Below are 17,391 nucleotides of genomic sequence, written 5' to 3' on the forward strand. Positions count from 1 at the left end.
TACAGCAGGACAACAACAAACTGCTTAGTGCAGGGAGCAACGCCTTTGTTTACGTGTTCATCAGACTTATTTAAGTAGTTTTTTTCCAGCTTTATTTAAGTGATTCAGGGCCACTTTTCAATCTGAGAGGCATTGTTGCATGCAGCTTCAAAGAGGTTTTCCTCAACTATTGCAACACCACTGCAAAGTCCAGGAGCTGTTGCCAATCGACTTTACTTTTAAGCGTCTGCACACACCAGTTTTAACATCAACATAAAAAAATCTGTATACACCTGACCTGAAGTTGAACCAGAACTAAAGCCCTTACTCAGCAAGGGGATCAAAACAAAGCAGCCACAAAGTTGGAAACAAAGAGAATCATTAACTTGTCAGACTCAACTGCTTATCCTAAAGCAAAATAAGCACCTCCAAGCTATAGCAAAACAGCAGATGTTTCTCTCTTACCTCTCTGACTTCATGGAGTTGACCAGATCTCTGGCTCTTGGCTCTTCGAGCAGCTGCAGGTGATTTGTGATGTGTGATGGTTACAACAGTTGGTCCACTTTGATTCATGTGTTTCTGGCCACTCGGAGATGCAGAATTCACTGTCCCAGGCGGCAGTAGAGATGAGCTTCTACTTCGTGAAGATGAGATGCTCTAGAACAAGCAATAGGATTGTAATATTAGCAACCTTTACATAAGTAAAAATCTAAATTCAAGCTATACATTTGTATTGTTCTACTTTTCTCACAAACCTAAATCTGGAGGTGGAACTGATTTATTCCTTCTGAACCATATGCATCACAGGCTCAGCAGGCTCAGCAGAAATGTTCTTGGAAACATTAGAACTATTGCCTTTTTTTCTTGGCTTGCCTGAAATTGGTTTTTGCAAAAAATCTTCACAAATTCTTACATAATAATATGCTGCTTAGTTCTTACAATCCCACTTTTTAGGAAAGCTTAGGAAAGAATTTTCAGAGTAACAACAATGCAAACACAAATATTTCTTATGAAACCACTGACCTACAATTCACCAAACTGGTGTGAACAGCAAGGAAGAAAAAAATCTTAACGCTTTCATTGGATGAACGTCTGAAACAGTGCAGTATTGTTTTCAGTATCAGAGGAGGTGCAATTTTGGGAAGGCCTACCCACACACCAATTAAACATTTGACACAAAATATGGCTTAAAGAAATCAACACATTTTGGAGTAAGCTTGGGATGAACCTAATATACAAAATTTATATACAATAAAGGTCAGAAATAAATCTCCAACAGTATCTGCAGTATGAATACTTTTAACATACATTCTATTAAATCAGTCAGCACATTCAGTTTTTATCTGTCAGTGCTGCTATTTCAGTTTGCTCTCTGCAGACCTCAAACACAAGTTATCCTGGAGGTCTATAGGACACCAATTCTCAAGCTCAGATGGGCACCAGATCACCATGGGCCATCATGTATAAAGCGCAACACAAAAAGGTTTCTCCCTTCTATTTGAACTGTGGATTGCATCTCTAAGGTTAAAACTGAAACAGAGTAACTTTTACCTTACATAACATAAACAATTCAGAGAGTAACATTAAGTAGCACTTTAGGACAGGTGAAGAAAATATACAGCCCAAAGAGTAAATCACCTTTCCACCTCTCTTCCAAACCCTTCACAAATAACAATGGCAACCTACAACATTGCCAAGACAGTCACCATCCACACAAGGTACTTCTGCTGAGCCTGCTAGTGAGTACACAAAAGTATTCACTGGGTATAATCTCTTTTCTTGTACCTTACAGGTCCCTTTTTGCAAGTCTGTGGTAATCTTCAAACCAAGGTGAACAGGTCCCAACTAGCACTGCAATTAAAGTCAGGCCTCATGTTACCACCACACTGACTGTATAGGACAAGGCAGATTATTTGGGACTGCCAAGGAGGAAGAGTGAAACAAGTAATACAATCCCTCTGACACCACCACAGAAAACTAGACTTTTTGAAGGTTTAAAAAATGGGTTATCACATTGTCAGTGTGCAAAGAGCTACTAATCTCATAGAAATAATTATTATTCTATTGGTCTAGACTTAACATTTACAAATGCTTCCAAGAATGATGGTCTGACTGTTTTTTAAATGAATATATTCTTTGCTACCATGGCCAATACGATTACAATAATAAGCATCTGTTCAAAAATTATCCACCCTGGCTGATAAATCACAATTGCATTAAAACTGGATTTGACTCCAAGGCAAAAAAGCAGCACGAGGTGTAATTTGTCAGAAGGGCACAGAAGGTTGCCAGGTTTGTAATTCATCTTCCATTTGAAAGAGCATGTCTTAGACATAACTACAATTATAATAAGAGCCAGAGGAAAAGGTATTTGAGAGAAAGAAGGGGAAGAAGGAAACTGAATTTCCTTTTTCAAACATATATTCCACAGAAAGAGGGTATTCCTAGTATATAAGAGCAGAATATACATCACTAATGTTTATTTTTCAAACTGACTAGTATCAGAATACTTCTAAACTAAATTTAGTGTGTAGAGGAAGAACAAGAGGAATTTATATTTTTAATTGAAAAATCAACTTCTCTTTTAGGTTAATAAAAGTTGTTTTTGTTTTATAATGAAATCTTTTGAGATTCACTGACATTTTAGTATCATACTATCACAATAATAAAAATACACAGCTGCTACTTTTATATAGCTAAACATCCTAAGATTCAGATAAACATCAGCAATGTAGAACAGTGAGTTTTACCATTAGTTTCACTTAAAAGAAAGCAATATTCTGTGAAAGGTAAAGTTTTACTATGTTTTGATTTTCTTGAGGGAGAGCTCTGCACATAACAGAAGTTAACACAAAACATAGATGGAAAAATCCATGTACTGATTCAGACTGTGGGACCACAGTGCTTTTAAGATTGCTCTTCCTAAGTTTTCCCAAGGTATGTGGCAGCTCACAGCAACTTCTGGTGAACAGCCAGGGCATGGAGTTTGGGGATCAGTGGAGCAGGAAAGAAAAGTAAGAAAAAGGAGTCCATCTCTAGTTTCAGTAGTGGGTGGTGCTCAAGAAGGCTGTCTGCTACAGGAACCCTGTAAACCCAAATCTCTACATAAGCCTGGCAAGGGCTGCCCATGATCCCCTGCCTGGTTGCTCCTGACACTCAGCTCTGTTGCAGGGCAAGGCATGGACTTTGTGATCTCCAAGGAGAATCATCTCTGCCAGTGAGTCTCCTAGAGACCTCTGCTTCCCCTTGTAGCACAGAAGAGTCACCAATGCTATGGAGCTCATACAGTCAGGGAGACTGGCAATCTGGAATTTGCACATATATGGTCTGTGCCAAGTATCAAGCTAAATACATTGGTTCATGATCAGCTCCTACAGGTCTATTAAGAAAGCTCCCCTCACCTCTTTGTTTTCTGTCCCTTTATACCCTTCATCCATCTGTAGTGACCCAACATTTCCAAACAATGTGCCAGAAAATTCCACCAGCCCACAACACAAATACTCCAGCACCTAAATTTGGTACTATTCTTCAGAGGGCATCTGTAACACACAGACTTTGTATGACCTCACCACCAGGACCCCTGGCTACCCATTAAGCTATCTCTAGACAAGGCCCCATGACAAACAAAAATTTGCAATTTAAAACTTGGAAAATCAGTCACAGTCAGTATGCATGTGAATGCCTGCAGAAGGCAGTTTTTCAGTTTTTACAACCACTCAAAACCTTTTCAGGTTGGACTCCACTTCTCCACTGCCACAGAGAACAGCAGCAGAGCACTGTGCCTGCTGCATCCAAGAAAATGGGAGAAGCATCCAATTCCTTCTGACAGCTTCTTCCTGTCACTGCCAGAAGAGGACTCTCCAGGAACTGCACACTCAGCCCCTCAGGCACTTTTGAATTTTACAGCACATTGTCAACACCTATGTCTCAGCCAAATACTTGACTCCTCTTTTGCAGAATTTCTTGAGATTATACACTGGGAATGACAAGCATCCCTTTTGCATTGACACACAGATGTGCAAAAATCAGAATTTTCCATTTCTGCTAAAATATGAAAAACCATGTGAAGTTTTTCAATGCTAAAAGCACTCCAACTATAAATCATACTACAACAGCCATGAAAGTCACTCTCACAGGAAATCAAAGCAATGACAGTAACTGATGGGCCTTTATGCCTCACCCCCTGCTCTTCCCCCATCACTGCTCATATGACTGATCTGCTCTTATTATTATCACATATCATTTTCTTTGGTCTCGCCGCTTTCGGGCTCACAACTAAATAAATAAAAAGACAGCGAAAAGTCTGATGAAAGGAAGACGTAAGCTCTTCAACAATTAGTAATGCATAGTGCCAATAATGAGTCCAGAAATCCACAGGCTGAAGCATCCCAAAAGGACTGCAGATTTTCTTTCCTGAGGCTACACTTTACCATTGCACCAACATTTTGCCTGCTAATAAAATGAAGCCAATAAAAGAATAATAAAAGAAGCTAATAAAAGATTAATTTGTAACTTGCATTCATATGTGTTTTATGACCTAAAGCAAGCTAAAGTATGCTTAGCTAAAATAGATTTAGGTTAAAATTTTTGTTTTAGTAGCCTGTCCATCCCCAAGACAAAAAAGCAGTATAATGAATGCTTCCATTTGGATATCAAAAATCCTAACAATTAAAATAATGGAATTGCAGAACAGTAAGTTCGAGCTATACTAATGTTTTCATGACTCATTCTCCCAGGAGATTGCCCTGTTCACAAAGAAGCTGAAGTGTTTTTCACCACTTACCAGAAGCAAACAATTTTTTATTTTTTTTATTTTGGAAAGTAAAAGCAATGTTCCAGATATCAATAAAAAAATTTCTGAGGTGAATTTTCATATCTGCTTATGGTTGATAATCATCATTTTCACAGGCACTGTGCCACAGATGTTCTTCTCAGAATAATAATTACTAAAATGACACTCCATTACTCCTCTGCATATATACAGCATAGAAAACCAATCCCTTCATGCAGCTTTAGAGTTATGGGAAGTCACATGCTATCAGAAAGTAATTACAATTTTGAGACACCACCATTCAGTGTTTTAATTCCCATCTACTTCTTTTCCAATGCACCCTAAGTAAACAAACAGTGATAAAAGATAAACGTAGACAAAGTTCTGCTTCATTTACATTATAATCATTCACAAATATTAAAATGCAAATGATGGAATCTACATAATAGCCAAACTTCAGCACTGCAAAGAGACCAGCTTACAATGTTTTGCACATTTCTGACAAGCACCATCTATGGTACTAACTTTTCTGATAGAGTATCATAGTGCTTCATCATCTTCAGTAAGGCAATATATGTCTTTTTTTTAAGCAAGAGACAATGATAATCATTCTATCATAACATCTTTTCTTCATCAAGAATCATTTGAGCATGTTCAATTCTAAATTGGTTTTCTTACATTTCTGTAGAAAGATTTTTGAAGCAGTGAGCAACTCTTATTTTCATGCAGCTTCCAAAAGGAGGAAAAAGTATGTCAAACAGACACTTGTCAACAGCCAAGCACTGCTTTCCTCTCAGCCTCACTACTGGAAGGATTTCAGTGCATGTTTTAACTAGAAGTGTCATTCTTTAGTTGACTTCTATAGGCCAGGGATGAGAAGAGGAAGCAGACAAGAATACCAATGGAGGAACAGTGAAGCTCAAAAGGCAAAGCAATTCGAAATGCACAGAAGAACCAAAACAACACTGAGAAGGACTTGAAGTTTTCACTAATTTGGCTTTATAAAAAGTTACCATGCAGATGTTAAAAATACCCAGCCAATGATCCACTTAGAAATACAAAGGTCTCTGTGGCCATTCATTATTAAGGCAAAAAGAAACATGATAAAACCAAAGATCTATGATAGTCACTCTTCCAGCTGTGGAGAAAAATGACACATCTGCCTCATAATAATTTGATAAAAGTGTTAAGTTTGAGTCATTACTGCAGGTGCTGTTTCACATTATAGCCAAACTGATACTGCAGCTGATACTGAAAGGGGCAGGTTTGGACTTTTTTTTCCCAAATAGAGCAAATAGAGAACCAGAGACAGGACACACATTCATCAGAGATCTGGTCAGAGAGCTGATTTTTTTAGTAGGATGCCATTTTTTCTAATTCTGATGCCCAAGTTAATACAGAACTGGAAACACGACAAAATCCACACAAAAGCAGAAGGCAGCAGAAGGAAGGGAACTGGATTGCAATTCACAGCTGCAAAGAATCAGCAAATGAGTTCAGCTTAAAGATGAATCCACACCATGCAATTTTAAGCAGCTAGCTCACTGTGCAGCTCCAAACCAAAAGCTGAAGCAACAGAGTCTGTCTCCTTATTCCTACACAGACCTAAGCTGAAATTTACCATCTGAGCACAGAAGTGACTTCACAACATAAAGGTTCTTCTCCCTGTCACACTGCTGATACAGACACACTGAGATATACAAGGGCTATATGCAAATCCAGCAACCAATCCACACACTGGCATTAAGAGCTGGTTAAAAAACCTCTGTTTGTTTTCAGCTTTCACAGCCACCATCATTAAACAGTCAAGAAAAAATTAGTATGAAACAGAAGAACTAAAAAGACTGTGACAATTTCTGGATACAAAATTATTCTTGGAAGTTACCACAGAAATTATGCATATGCCTACTCCTTCTAGAAAGCATTTTATACCACTGAATTCAAATTTGACTAATGTTTTAATTAAAGCTTGTACAAAATATTCACTTAGAATTGTCTAAAATAACCAGCAATCCTATCCAGACATAGAAGATTTCTTCCAATACAGTTGATTTGGCACTTATGGAGGTTGAGCAATCTGTAATTAAGTGAAATGAGACTTGTCTGGAAATACCAAGAACATTAAGAGTATCTGACAGCATGGGAATTATTTGTCAGAGAACATTTTTCTTTTACTGCTTTTTAGCTATGTAAAATACCTTGTAAAATTTAATTAAAAAAAAGTCAGAGACTTGGCTTGTGTTACATCCACTCATTAACTGTATACCGCTCACCTTTGGACCATTCATTGACACACAACTAAATTTAGTGTTTAGTAACAACTTCTTTTTTCAACCACTTCTCTATTTAATTTCCTTCACCACTCCAATCCCCAGCTGAAGCTTTAAAATCAGTCATGACAGCAAGTCATTCAGCAGCATTTTGAAGCAGGCAAAAAAGAAAGGAAACTAATGCTGATCTAGATCTTGCTGCAGCAAGAAGGAATGCTCTTCTCTGAGTATTTCAAAAAAACAGTGACACAGCTTCAGCTTTGTAAAACATCCTCCAAATTATGATGTTTTTCTACTAATTCCCTTCTAGTAATATCTACTCAAGATTTTAAAAATGTGTTCTCTCTGCAGTATGAATGACCTGTTGCTAAGAGTTACTTCACTGGTATTCTTGGGAACCTTCCCACTGCTTGCCTGGTTATCCCATTATTATTTTTTTCACATTTAAACCATATCCCACTTGCATAACATAAAATATACCTCTCACTGCATATTTTTCACTTCCCATTCTACCTCTTTCAATTGTATGACTCCTGAAGAACAGCTAGAAATTTCTGCATCTCAATATTCCTGTGAAAAAGGTGAATTTAAGCTGCAGAAGAAGCTGAGAGCAAACGCTCAGATTCCAACTTTCCAGATGCTATTCCCAGACAGAGCTTGGATTCTGTTCAAACTCCAGAAGCTCAGAACACGAGTATCTTTCTGTTCATAATAACACAATGAGAGACAGATAACTTGCAGTTTTCACTTACTACAGCCCTTAAAGTATACAGAGAGGGAGGAATAAAGAGATCCAGCCCTGCTGCCAGCAGAATAACAAATCACATCATGACAGTCCTATCAATGGTAGAGCTCTTTTAACAAAACCCAAAAACACAGATTTTTGTGAAGTCCTTGATTATGCAAAAGTAAGTCAAACATATACTCATCTCTGTGTCATTACAGACCCTAAGCTAAGCACAAAAGAAACAGTAAGGTGGCTAAAAATGGCAGAATGCTATTTTATGTAAATTTAAAATGTTTTAAAGAGCATGTTTCCATTTCCATGCTAATAATCATTTAGTATGAAGTACCATCATCTACAAGAGAAAGAAAAAAAAACATCATAAGGAAATGAAGCAGTTCTTGCTTCTCTTACCTCCTAGCAGGCAGTAGATATGAAGTAAGACACTGAGGAAAAGGAAAGGAAAAAAGAAAGAAAAAAGAAAGAAAAAAGAAAGAAAAAAGAAAAAAGAAAGAAAGAAAAAAGAAAAAAGAAAGAAAGAAAAAAGAAAAAAGAAAGAAAGAAAAAAGAAAGAAAAAAGAAAGAAAAAAGAAAAGAAAAAAGAAAGAAAAAAGAAAGAAAAAAGAAAGAAAAAAGAAAGAAAAAAGAAAGAAAAAAGAAAGAAAAAAGAAAGAAAAAAGAAAGAAAAAAGAAAGAAAAAAGAAAGAAAAAAGAAAGAAAAAAGAAAGAAAAAAGAAAGAAAAAAAGAAAGAAAAAAGAAAGAAAAAAGAAAGAAAAAAGAAAGAAAAAAGAAAGAAAAAAGAAAGAAAAAAGAAAGAAAAAAGAAAGAAAAAAGAAAGAAAAAAGAAAGAAAAAAGAAAGAAAAAAGAAAGAAAAAAAGAAAGAAAAAAGAAAGAAAAAAGAAAGAAAAAAGAAAGAAAAAAGAAAGAAAAAAGAAAGAAAAAAGAAAAAAGAAAAAAGAAAGAAAAAAAGAAAAAGAAAAAAAAAGAAAGAAAAAAGAAAGAAAAAAGAAAGAAAGAAAAAAGAAAAGAAAGAAAAAAGAAAGAAAGAAAAAAGAAAGAAAAAAGAAAGAAAAAAGAAAAAAAGAAAGAAAAAAGAAAAAAGAAAGAAAAAAAAAGAAAAAAGAAAAAAGAAAGAAAGAAAAAAGAAAAAGAAAAAAGAAAAAAGAAAAATAATAGAAAAAGAATAGAAAAAGAATAGAAAAAGACTAGAAATGCTTCCTTTTTTCTACTTTATGGAATTTCTGTGAAGGATTGCTACCTTGTAAACAATAACCGATCTCCAAAGTCTAATTATTGCAGCATTCAGGCTTTTGATCTCTTCCTTTTGTAAAGAAAAACAGGGAGAAGTTTTCAAACCTACTTGTAGATAAAATTCAAGCTAGCACTATATGCAATGCTAAAGCCAGGTAAAATAGTCTTCTCAGTTAATATTCTAATACTGAGAAGATAGGAGGGGGGGAAAGAAAAAAAGCTTATTAAAAACAAGAGATAATTCTTGACACAAGAAAGATTTCTAGGAACAGGTAAGCACAAAATTGCTTCAAGAACAGTCCACTTCTGGAGTAAGAAGTAGAGTCACCAGGGGTCTCATCTGAAGCACATAAATTCCCAACATTTTATTTTCTGGACTGTTTAGTTTAAAATACAGAAGGTAGATATTCTCAATTTGCTCCGTGTCTTACAAAAGCACAGAATTAAAAGTGCTTTACTAAAAAGATTTTAAGTGAAAAGTGACCTGGCCTGATTTGTAACACAGAACTAAGAAAAGTAGTTTTCTTCAGCATTATATTTTATACTCAACAGATTCAAGCTAACCAAAACATATCTATCCAAAATACATCTATACTCCAACTTCCTATGCCAAATTTCCATAACTCATCAGTCTTTAAGAAAAATGCAAGAACCCTCTTCCTACTACCTGAAATATTTTTTCATTTAGTTCCTCTGCTACAAATGTCCAGTACCCCTCTACTAAGGAAATCCTTTTACTTTCTTGCACAATGAGCATAAGAACCAGCAGCAAACCACAGCATTGTTGGTCACTATGCAAGAATACAAGCAGTCCAGTGAGATGCTCCTCATTCTAAAGCCTTCCTGTTTCCAAAAGCTGTACCTTAGATCTTCTATGACAGAAACTGTCTTTGTCCTTATTAGCCTCCCACTCCTTTCGTCAAGACTTTCAAATAAAGTTTTGCTTCACAAATACTTTTGAAATCTATAAACACTTTTGGTGTCCAAAGCATCCCAAAATATTCTCCACTTTCTAGTCATGCCCTTTTGGGGCCTTTTTTGGGTTTTTTTTGTTTAACCTGTTCTCAAATCCTTTTCTTTGAGGCTCCCCATATCAATATTATTATTAACAGCTATCAAATACTTGCTTTTCAGCCACTGCAGAGCACTTACTGTACTGATTTCCCCTTTCCATTCTCATCATCAGAAAAAAAAAAGGCTACAATGAAGCCAAATTTCATCACACAGAGTTCCTCCTGTACAGAAGAACAGCAAATACAATTAAGAGTACTTCATTTTCCCCACTCAAATTTTACATTTCAGAAATGGAAGGGGACTGACAAAATTATTCATTACAAGTATTTAACATAATTAGAGCCATCTAAGTACTATCCTTTTTTTTTTCCTGATAATTTCTAAAATTTTGCTTGCTTTCTTTGGACCACTACTAGCTGCTGTTTATTTTCACTGTTGTAACCAAGATTTTTCTCTTGACACACTAATTAATTCAGAACAAAATATACAGATACTACTCCTGTAGTAGGAGCTAAACATGGAAAGGTAGTCTGAACAGAAATTATTACTGAATGCAACAGTTTTTACCTAAGGAGGAAATATCATCCCAACTTCAGTTCCACAAAGATCAGCTTCAACTAAATGGCTGCCATTCTAAACAAGATTTTGCTATTGAAATATAGTAATTTATTACAGGCAGGAAAAAAATAAAAACAAAGTCAGTATTAAAAAATATTATGAAAATTAATAGTGTAGAAGTGTAAGAATTAGTATGCCATTGCACAAGTCTCTGATATCATATATACTGAACAGCAGTTTTACCACCTCATCACAGTTAAATTATAGATGCTAAAAATTTAAATGCATTTAAGAAGTGACCAGAAAACATACTGAGGAATAAGTCCTTGATTGAATTGAGTATAAAAAGATGGCATCACTATCTGGCACAGGAGCTGCAAATCAACAGCAACTGTAAGACTACCCTGATCAAGTACAGTTGCACCCTTCTGAGTAGTACTGGGACACATCCATATAAAGAAACTACATTGAATTCCAATGTACAAGAATTTTGAAAGTACCAAAATACTCAAGCTACTTAATTCTCCTTCAAAAAGGGTTTCATTTGTACCACAATTCATGCCATTTCCACTTGGAAGTCAGAGAGAGCCTCAACCCATCATTTTGCTATCTTTCAAATCTATACAGTTGGTCTTTTTACCTGCCCAAAATATTTAGCTGTTTGAGGACAAAAATTGTGGACCACTAGTTCCAAAGAGATGTAAGTAACATAAATTTTCATATAATGAGCTCTCTCCATTTTAGTAAAGATGATGAAGAATGACTGCTGCTAACATCTATCTGAAGCTTCCCATAATAAAAGTCATGAAATTGTATAAAATTAAATAAGACTACATTAGTTAATACTTTTAAATACTAATCAGGACATCACATTGTATTTATTAATAAACGGTTGATTCAGCCACTCTATTAACCATGCACTTCGCTAAATTATTATAAACAGGAAAATGTTTATTAAGATCACCCAAACTGACTTAAGCATGCTGCAGTTACTGACAAATGACAATTTGCTGCTTTTACTCAAAACCCTCTAAACATCAACCCACTAATTACAGCAGCCAATCATCCAGACTATGCTGTTCTCCACCTACTCCACTTAAAACATAATAGTTACTTCTCACTCTTAATTATTTACCTTAGAATCACTTTCCTTGTGATGTTTGGCACAGGATCGAAGCTGAGTTATCCAGTATTGTTTCTCCTTTGCATCAGCAGCTAGAACAGAAACAAGAAAATGCAGGTGATCACACATAAATCAATACTTATTTTGCACAAGAGGTGACAGGGCAGAGGGGGAAAAATTAATTATTTATTAGGATGCAGTATAAATCCTAATTTATGCTACATAAGAACACACGTTTTTCAGTGCAACACATCTAACCCTGTACTTAAGAGACCCGTTGGAAGAAATGAACTTGTGAGTCTTCTTCATAGTTTTCTCCTCCACATGTCAGCAAAAGCAGAACTATCTACCTCAAGAAGATATTTTTGTTCTAAATTTTTCATCCACTTTTGTTTTACTTGTCTATGTTTGTGAAGGACAAGGGCCACACCACAGTATTTAAACCCATAAAAGCTCTACACTCAGGTTGTCAATCAGCTACCAGACAAGCCACCAGTTCCCCAGATACTTAAGTGCTTCTAACAGAGTTCAACCAAATCTCTCTCTAAACCCATGTCATTCACATGCAAATTAAAGACACAGGAATAAAAGTCACAATTTCCCACACACATCTTTAAAAACAAGCTTTAAAAATTATTGAAGAGTTTGTCTGCTCTCAGATGGCTCCTGTGTAATATAGTAAGTCTGCTTAGGAGAGAGGCTTTTTTTTTTTCTAAACTACTACAGGAATCCTCACTAAGAATTGCAATACAGAGTTGATAATTTTAGTAAATATTTTCTGTTACTTCCTCTGCTATTGAGTACCTTAATGGTTATTGACTCAGAATAAAAATTGTTTACTGATTTTAATCAAATTCACAGACATCATTCAATTAAAAGGAGCATATTATAAGCATTTGATAATTTCAAGTGATTGGAAAAGCATAATGAAACAACAAGTGTTCATGATTTCTAGCTGTGCAACTTCCAAAGCATTTAACAGAAATTTTCTCTGGTTGTTTCTGAATTCAGTTCTGTATATGAAAGAGCAACACACTATACCACAGGGGACTCCTGCATGCTCAGTCTTGTTGGACAACTGATAAACTGATCAGAATAAAACTAAGAATAGTTCTGTTACACTGCATTATGCAATTTTTTTTTAAATAACAATTTATTTTTTATAAATTAGTTTGATTTGGAAGCATCATGCTCAATCAACCATACTGAAAACACCTTAAAATCAGAACACTGCTTTTTTTTTTTTCTTCCTTTTTTGTAAATATTCCAAAGTAACTCCTATATAACCCTATATTGTCTATATTACACTTGGGAACAAGGGAAGGGAAAATTTTACATTAGAGGTGCATTCAATTACTCCAAGACTGATAATAACATAATATCTTAGCAGCCTCTCACTGGCATTTTTCCCTTCTCTGACCCATCATCAGATTCATTACTGCACATTATCTACAGGATGGTGGCAAGGAAGAAAAGCATTAGAAAACAAATGTTATGCTGTATTATGACAGCAATGAAAGCAGCTTTTTGCTCCTTTGGAAGCAAATAAGATGCAGCATTCAATCAAAATGCCAAAGTAACAGATTACAGAAGCCACCTTGAGGTACCTTCCAGCCCAGAAAGTCTATACGTTGTAAAGCCACATGTACTTGACTCCAGATTACTCCTCCACTCTGTATTAAAACATACTATGTAATAACAGAGCTGTATAGCTACTACTTTCTGACAGCACAGGGAAGTAAGAGAAATGAGATGTGAGAGAAGAGATGCAGAAGTGGGAGTGGCAGAGAACAATAATTCAGCTGACACTGTGAGCAGCACTGTACCTCTTAACTTGTACATCTCTCCATTAGCAGAGTAGACCACTAACATGTGTGGCACTTCATCACTAGGTGATATTATAGCTCCAGCTAAAGACAAGGCTCCTCGTGGCTTTGGGCTCTGGTTTTTAGTTTGTTCATTCATGAAATACTGCAGAATTCCCGTCTCAAAGTCCAACACAAAGTACCTGTTGAAAGAAATTACAAGCATATAGTGTATCCACAGAAGTTTTCATACATTTACCCAACAAAGAGCACAGATTGATCTTAAATCAAGATTATGGTTAAAGTAATTTTTGTTATTACAACTTTATAAGGCATTGTTATTTGGTTTAGTTTTTCAGGGGTAGGCAACCGATTCTTTTATTCATAACAGAAGCCATTTCACAATAAACCAACACTGAAAGATCAGACAAACAAAAAACTAACTAGGTTGCCCAAGTGCTCTAAACGAAAGTGAAGGTATTTCAAAGCTGGTGTGTCAGCCTCAAGAGTTGAAAACATTTATTTTTTCCACAAATAAACCCATCCTTCACAACAGCACAGATCCTAAATTCCATTTCCCTCTGCAAATCTTCTATGCTATTACAAAGAATAACTATTTAACAGTAACCCTTGACCAAGAAGGAACAGACAGCAACCTCTTGGCTCACATGAAGGTCAGTCTACTACAACCCTCAAAAGACTAGAGCAAAGATCACACAACCACAGGTTACCCGCCCTTAGCTGCTTCTAAAAAACCAGCCCTAACAATCTGGGTAATCCACTAACATGGGCATTTATAATAAAAACTATTTGTAACTGTTCCTCAGATTACCACAGGTCATATGAATTTGTGTACAGTAATTCAGAAACTGATTATTCAGACTTCTGTAGCTTCATATATCCTAAATTTGCTGAAGTTACCACATTTTGTCTTAGCTCTTTCACAATATCCCCATATGTAGAACATCTCTAATCTTTCCCATCACAGAACATTTCCAGGATTCTCCTCACAGTCTGCAGTTATTGGTGGTGGTCTGCTCGTCTCTTTATTCATGCTAAATAAGCCTGGACATGATGCAGGCAGTTATTGCCTAAGATGTACAGAGTTTCAGACATTTTGTTTGGCACACCTTCCTTTGCTGCAGTTATGCTTATCTCTCTATGGCCACTGCCTTCACATCAGAGCAAAGATCAAATTCTCTTTCAATTGTTACAGATTAACAACCCTGTCCCAAAGAGTGCATCACTACACCCTTCACTTATGCCCTGACTCAACCTCCCACAAGTACTTCTGCATCCTTTTCCTCAAGAAACAAATGGAAACCCTCCCTTTTGCAATCATGTAGCATATCACCTTCCCTCGACAGGTTATCTTCAAAACAAGGACTAGAGGAACGGCTACCACATTTCAATAGTAGTGTTAAAAATAAGGATGCCCTAAAAGGAAACTGCCAAAATTGCATTTTACCTTACTGACTTGTATTGTACCAGTTCATAACCTTCCTGTTGTGTTTGACTTCTAAATGATTTTACAATACTACTCTTCCTCCTAAAAAGCATTTTTTCTCTTCAGGTTGCTTAGTAGGAGAAAACAAAGCGCTCAACTGCAGGGAAAAACAGCCGAACTGGAAAACATTTCTTTCAAAAGTCAGACTTGCATATTTCACAGCAAATTTTAATTTTCCTCATTCTCATTTTTCCAGATATTCTGGGAATATCTGTTACATACTCAAGAGAGAAAGCAGAGCACTAGACAAAAGTGATGCCATGTCCCTGAGAAAACTACACTGTAGTTTGGCCCTAGAGTTAATGCTTCTCCCCATCATCTCTGAGCTCAGCAGACAAGTCTATACTTTACATGCAGTGATGTTCATTCCGAGCCTGTGCCATCCTCATTATAATTTCATTGTCCTTTTATTGTTCAGGTACAAATAATTTATTTCAGCCTTTGTTATTTATACATTTTTAATCGATTACTACCTTGGAAATCACTGTTGTGGTTACTAAAGTACAGCTCTACAATTAACAAAAGGAGGAACAACAGCTAGAAGAGAAAAAAAAAAGGAAAGAAAAAAGAGAGGCAAGAAAAAGTCTTTTCTTCTCCTATTGAGACCAAAGGATTTGAGGGAAAAAGTTCCTCTATTAGAACAGAATCTATTAAGTTACATAAACACTGAGCGCTTCAGCTCAGAAACTGCTGCATGCTAGACCAGCAAAGTACTCCCAAAATGACTGTAAGCTCCACAAAAATGGGCTTTGCATTGGCTTAAAGCTACCCCAGGGAAGGAAATCAGCCATTCGAGTATAGAATATACCTTTAGCAGCATAATGACATCAGACAGCAGCAACTTCTGCAAATTCCCAAACAGAGGTTGCATCCTTCCGCATCCTTGTTGTCACTGCTACAGCAGTAGTGTTACCTGCAGTTCTAGCCAACCACAACCTATTTTACATAGTCTCACAAAAACAGAACATCATCACCTTGTACCTTAGGTTTTTTGTGATGATGTCTTAGAAGCCTGTAAAAGCAAGCAATGTTTCCAGTAGAAATCAAGCAGTAATTTTAGGAAAGAAAAAAGGTAACTATTTCTCACAAGCCCTCACAGCACCCTTAAGTATTCTGCCTTCTTTCTTGTCCCAAAAGGACCAGGAACTTTTCACAAGCGTCTTGGCCATGACACTGTTCACATCACACAGAATCAAGCATTTCCTTTTCAAAGGTTATGGTTTGATGTGCAACTCCCCTCTTCACCTTTCACACAGTGGTATCACAGAAAAAGACAAGAATAAACTGCACAGACAACCACAGCCTCACAAAAGAAGCAGAGAGATAACACACTTTGAAAACTGCTAAAAGGATAGAAAAAGCTAGGAGAAGGAATAAGGAATTAAATGTCAAATCAAGCAGTGCAAGGCTTCATACAAAGGAGGTGGAGGAGGGAGGAACACAAAGAGATAGGAAAAACAGGAGCAGCTTTCAAAAACATTTTCTCGCATCACAGACCAAATGATGACCCAGTTCAGACCATCACAAAAACACAGAAGAAATGGAGACCAGTGTCTTTCATTAACTGAGGATGGAAAAGCATTATACATATAGAGCAGGACAGAAGAAAAGTGTATGTGTCCCATTTTAGAAGCGCTGTGCAACTGAATCAAAAGGACAGAGATCTCTTTTAACTTCAAAAAGTCATTTGTTCTGCCTAGCAGGGAAATAACAGCACTAACCTCTCTACAGCTGATTAATCTTGCCACCTCATAATCATCCATTTCTCTACTGGCCTTGCTCACATTCACCCATGATGTCATATTTCTGTAATTAATGACGAAATTACTGATGAAAACAAACATACTGTTTAGAGAACAGTCAGGCAGAAGGTAGCAGAGCCCAGTTACATCATACTTCTCATACAAAAAGTTAGTGCTATAGAGAAACTGTGTAACAACTGTTACTGAAAGACACACTTCCAAAAGACAGCTGAATTTTTCTGTTATTCCAAAATCAGAATAACTTTTTTTTAAAAAAAAATTAATAGTCTTTAAGAGTCTATCTAAAGGTAAGGCAGAAAATCACCATTTAAGTATATTTTAAACAGTTTTAACTGCTTACGCACAGTCCAAAATAGACACGCAAAATTACAGGCAAGGGAATCCAGGCTACTTCACAAAAGAAAAGCCAATGGATTTCTCACTTCAGATACAAATCCATTCACACACTAAAAGCTTCCTGATCCTCTGGCCCAGCTTCCTTGAGATCCATCAGGATACTCCCCCTCTGCCATTCCAACTGAATGCAGAGTCATTACCAACTGACATCAATTACAAGCAAAAACATTCACCACACTCTGCAAAGCTCAAGTCTGACACTACCAGAACTGATACCTTTTAAGTCAC

General features: G+C 36.2%; 1 protein-coding gene across 1 annotated transcript; it reads right to left on the bottom strand.

Annotated features, from left to right (window-relative positions):
* Window positions 1-379: 379 nt before the first annotated feature.
* On the bottom strand, window positions 380-13,700 carry LOC147645347 (oxysterol-binding protein-related protein 10-like; the record flags this gene model as incomplete). Its single annotated transcript, XM_086874722.1, has 3 exons — window positions 380-636; window positions 11,705-11,784; window positions 13,519-13,700. Coding segments are annotated over 3 exons (511 nt in total), but the record flags the coding sequence as incomplete, so codon positions are not given.
* Window positions 13,701-17,391: the final 3,691 nt, after the last annotated feature.

Source organism: Cyanistes caeruleus, unplaced genomic scaffold (assembly GCF_971803275.1).
Source record: "Cyanistes caeruleus unplaced genomic scaffold, bCyaCae1.hap1.1 HAP1_SCAFFOLD_524, whole genome shotgun sequence".
Lineage (NCBI taxonomy): Eukaryota > Metazoa > Chordata > Aves > Passeriformes > Paridae > Cyanistes > Cyanistes caeruleus.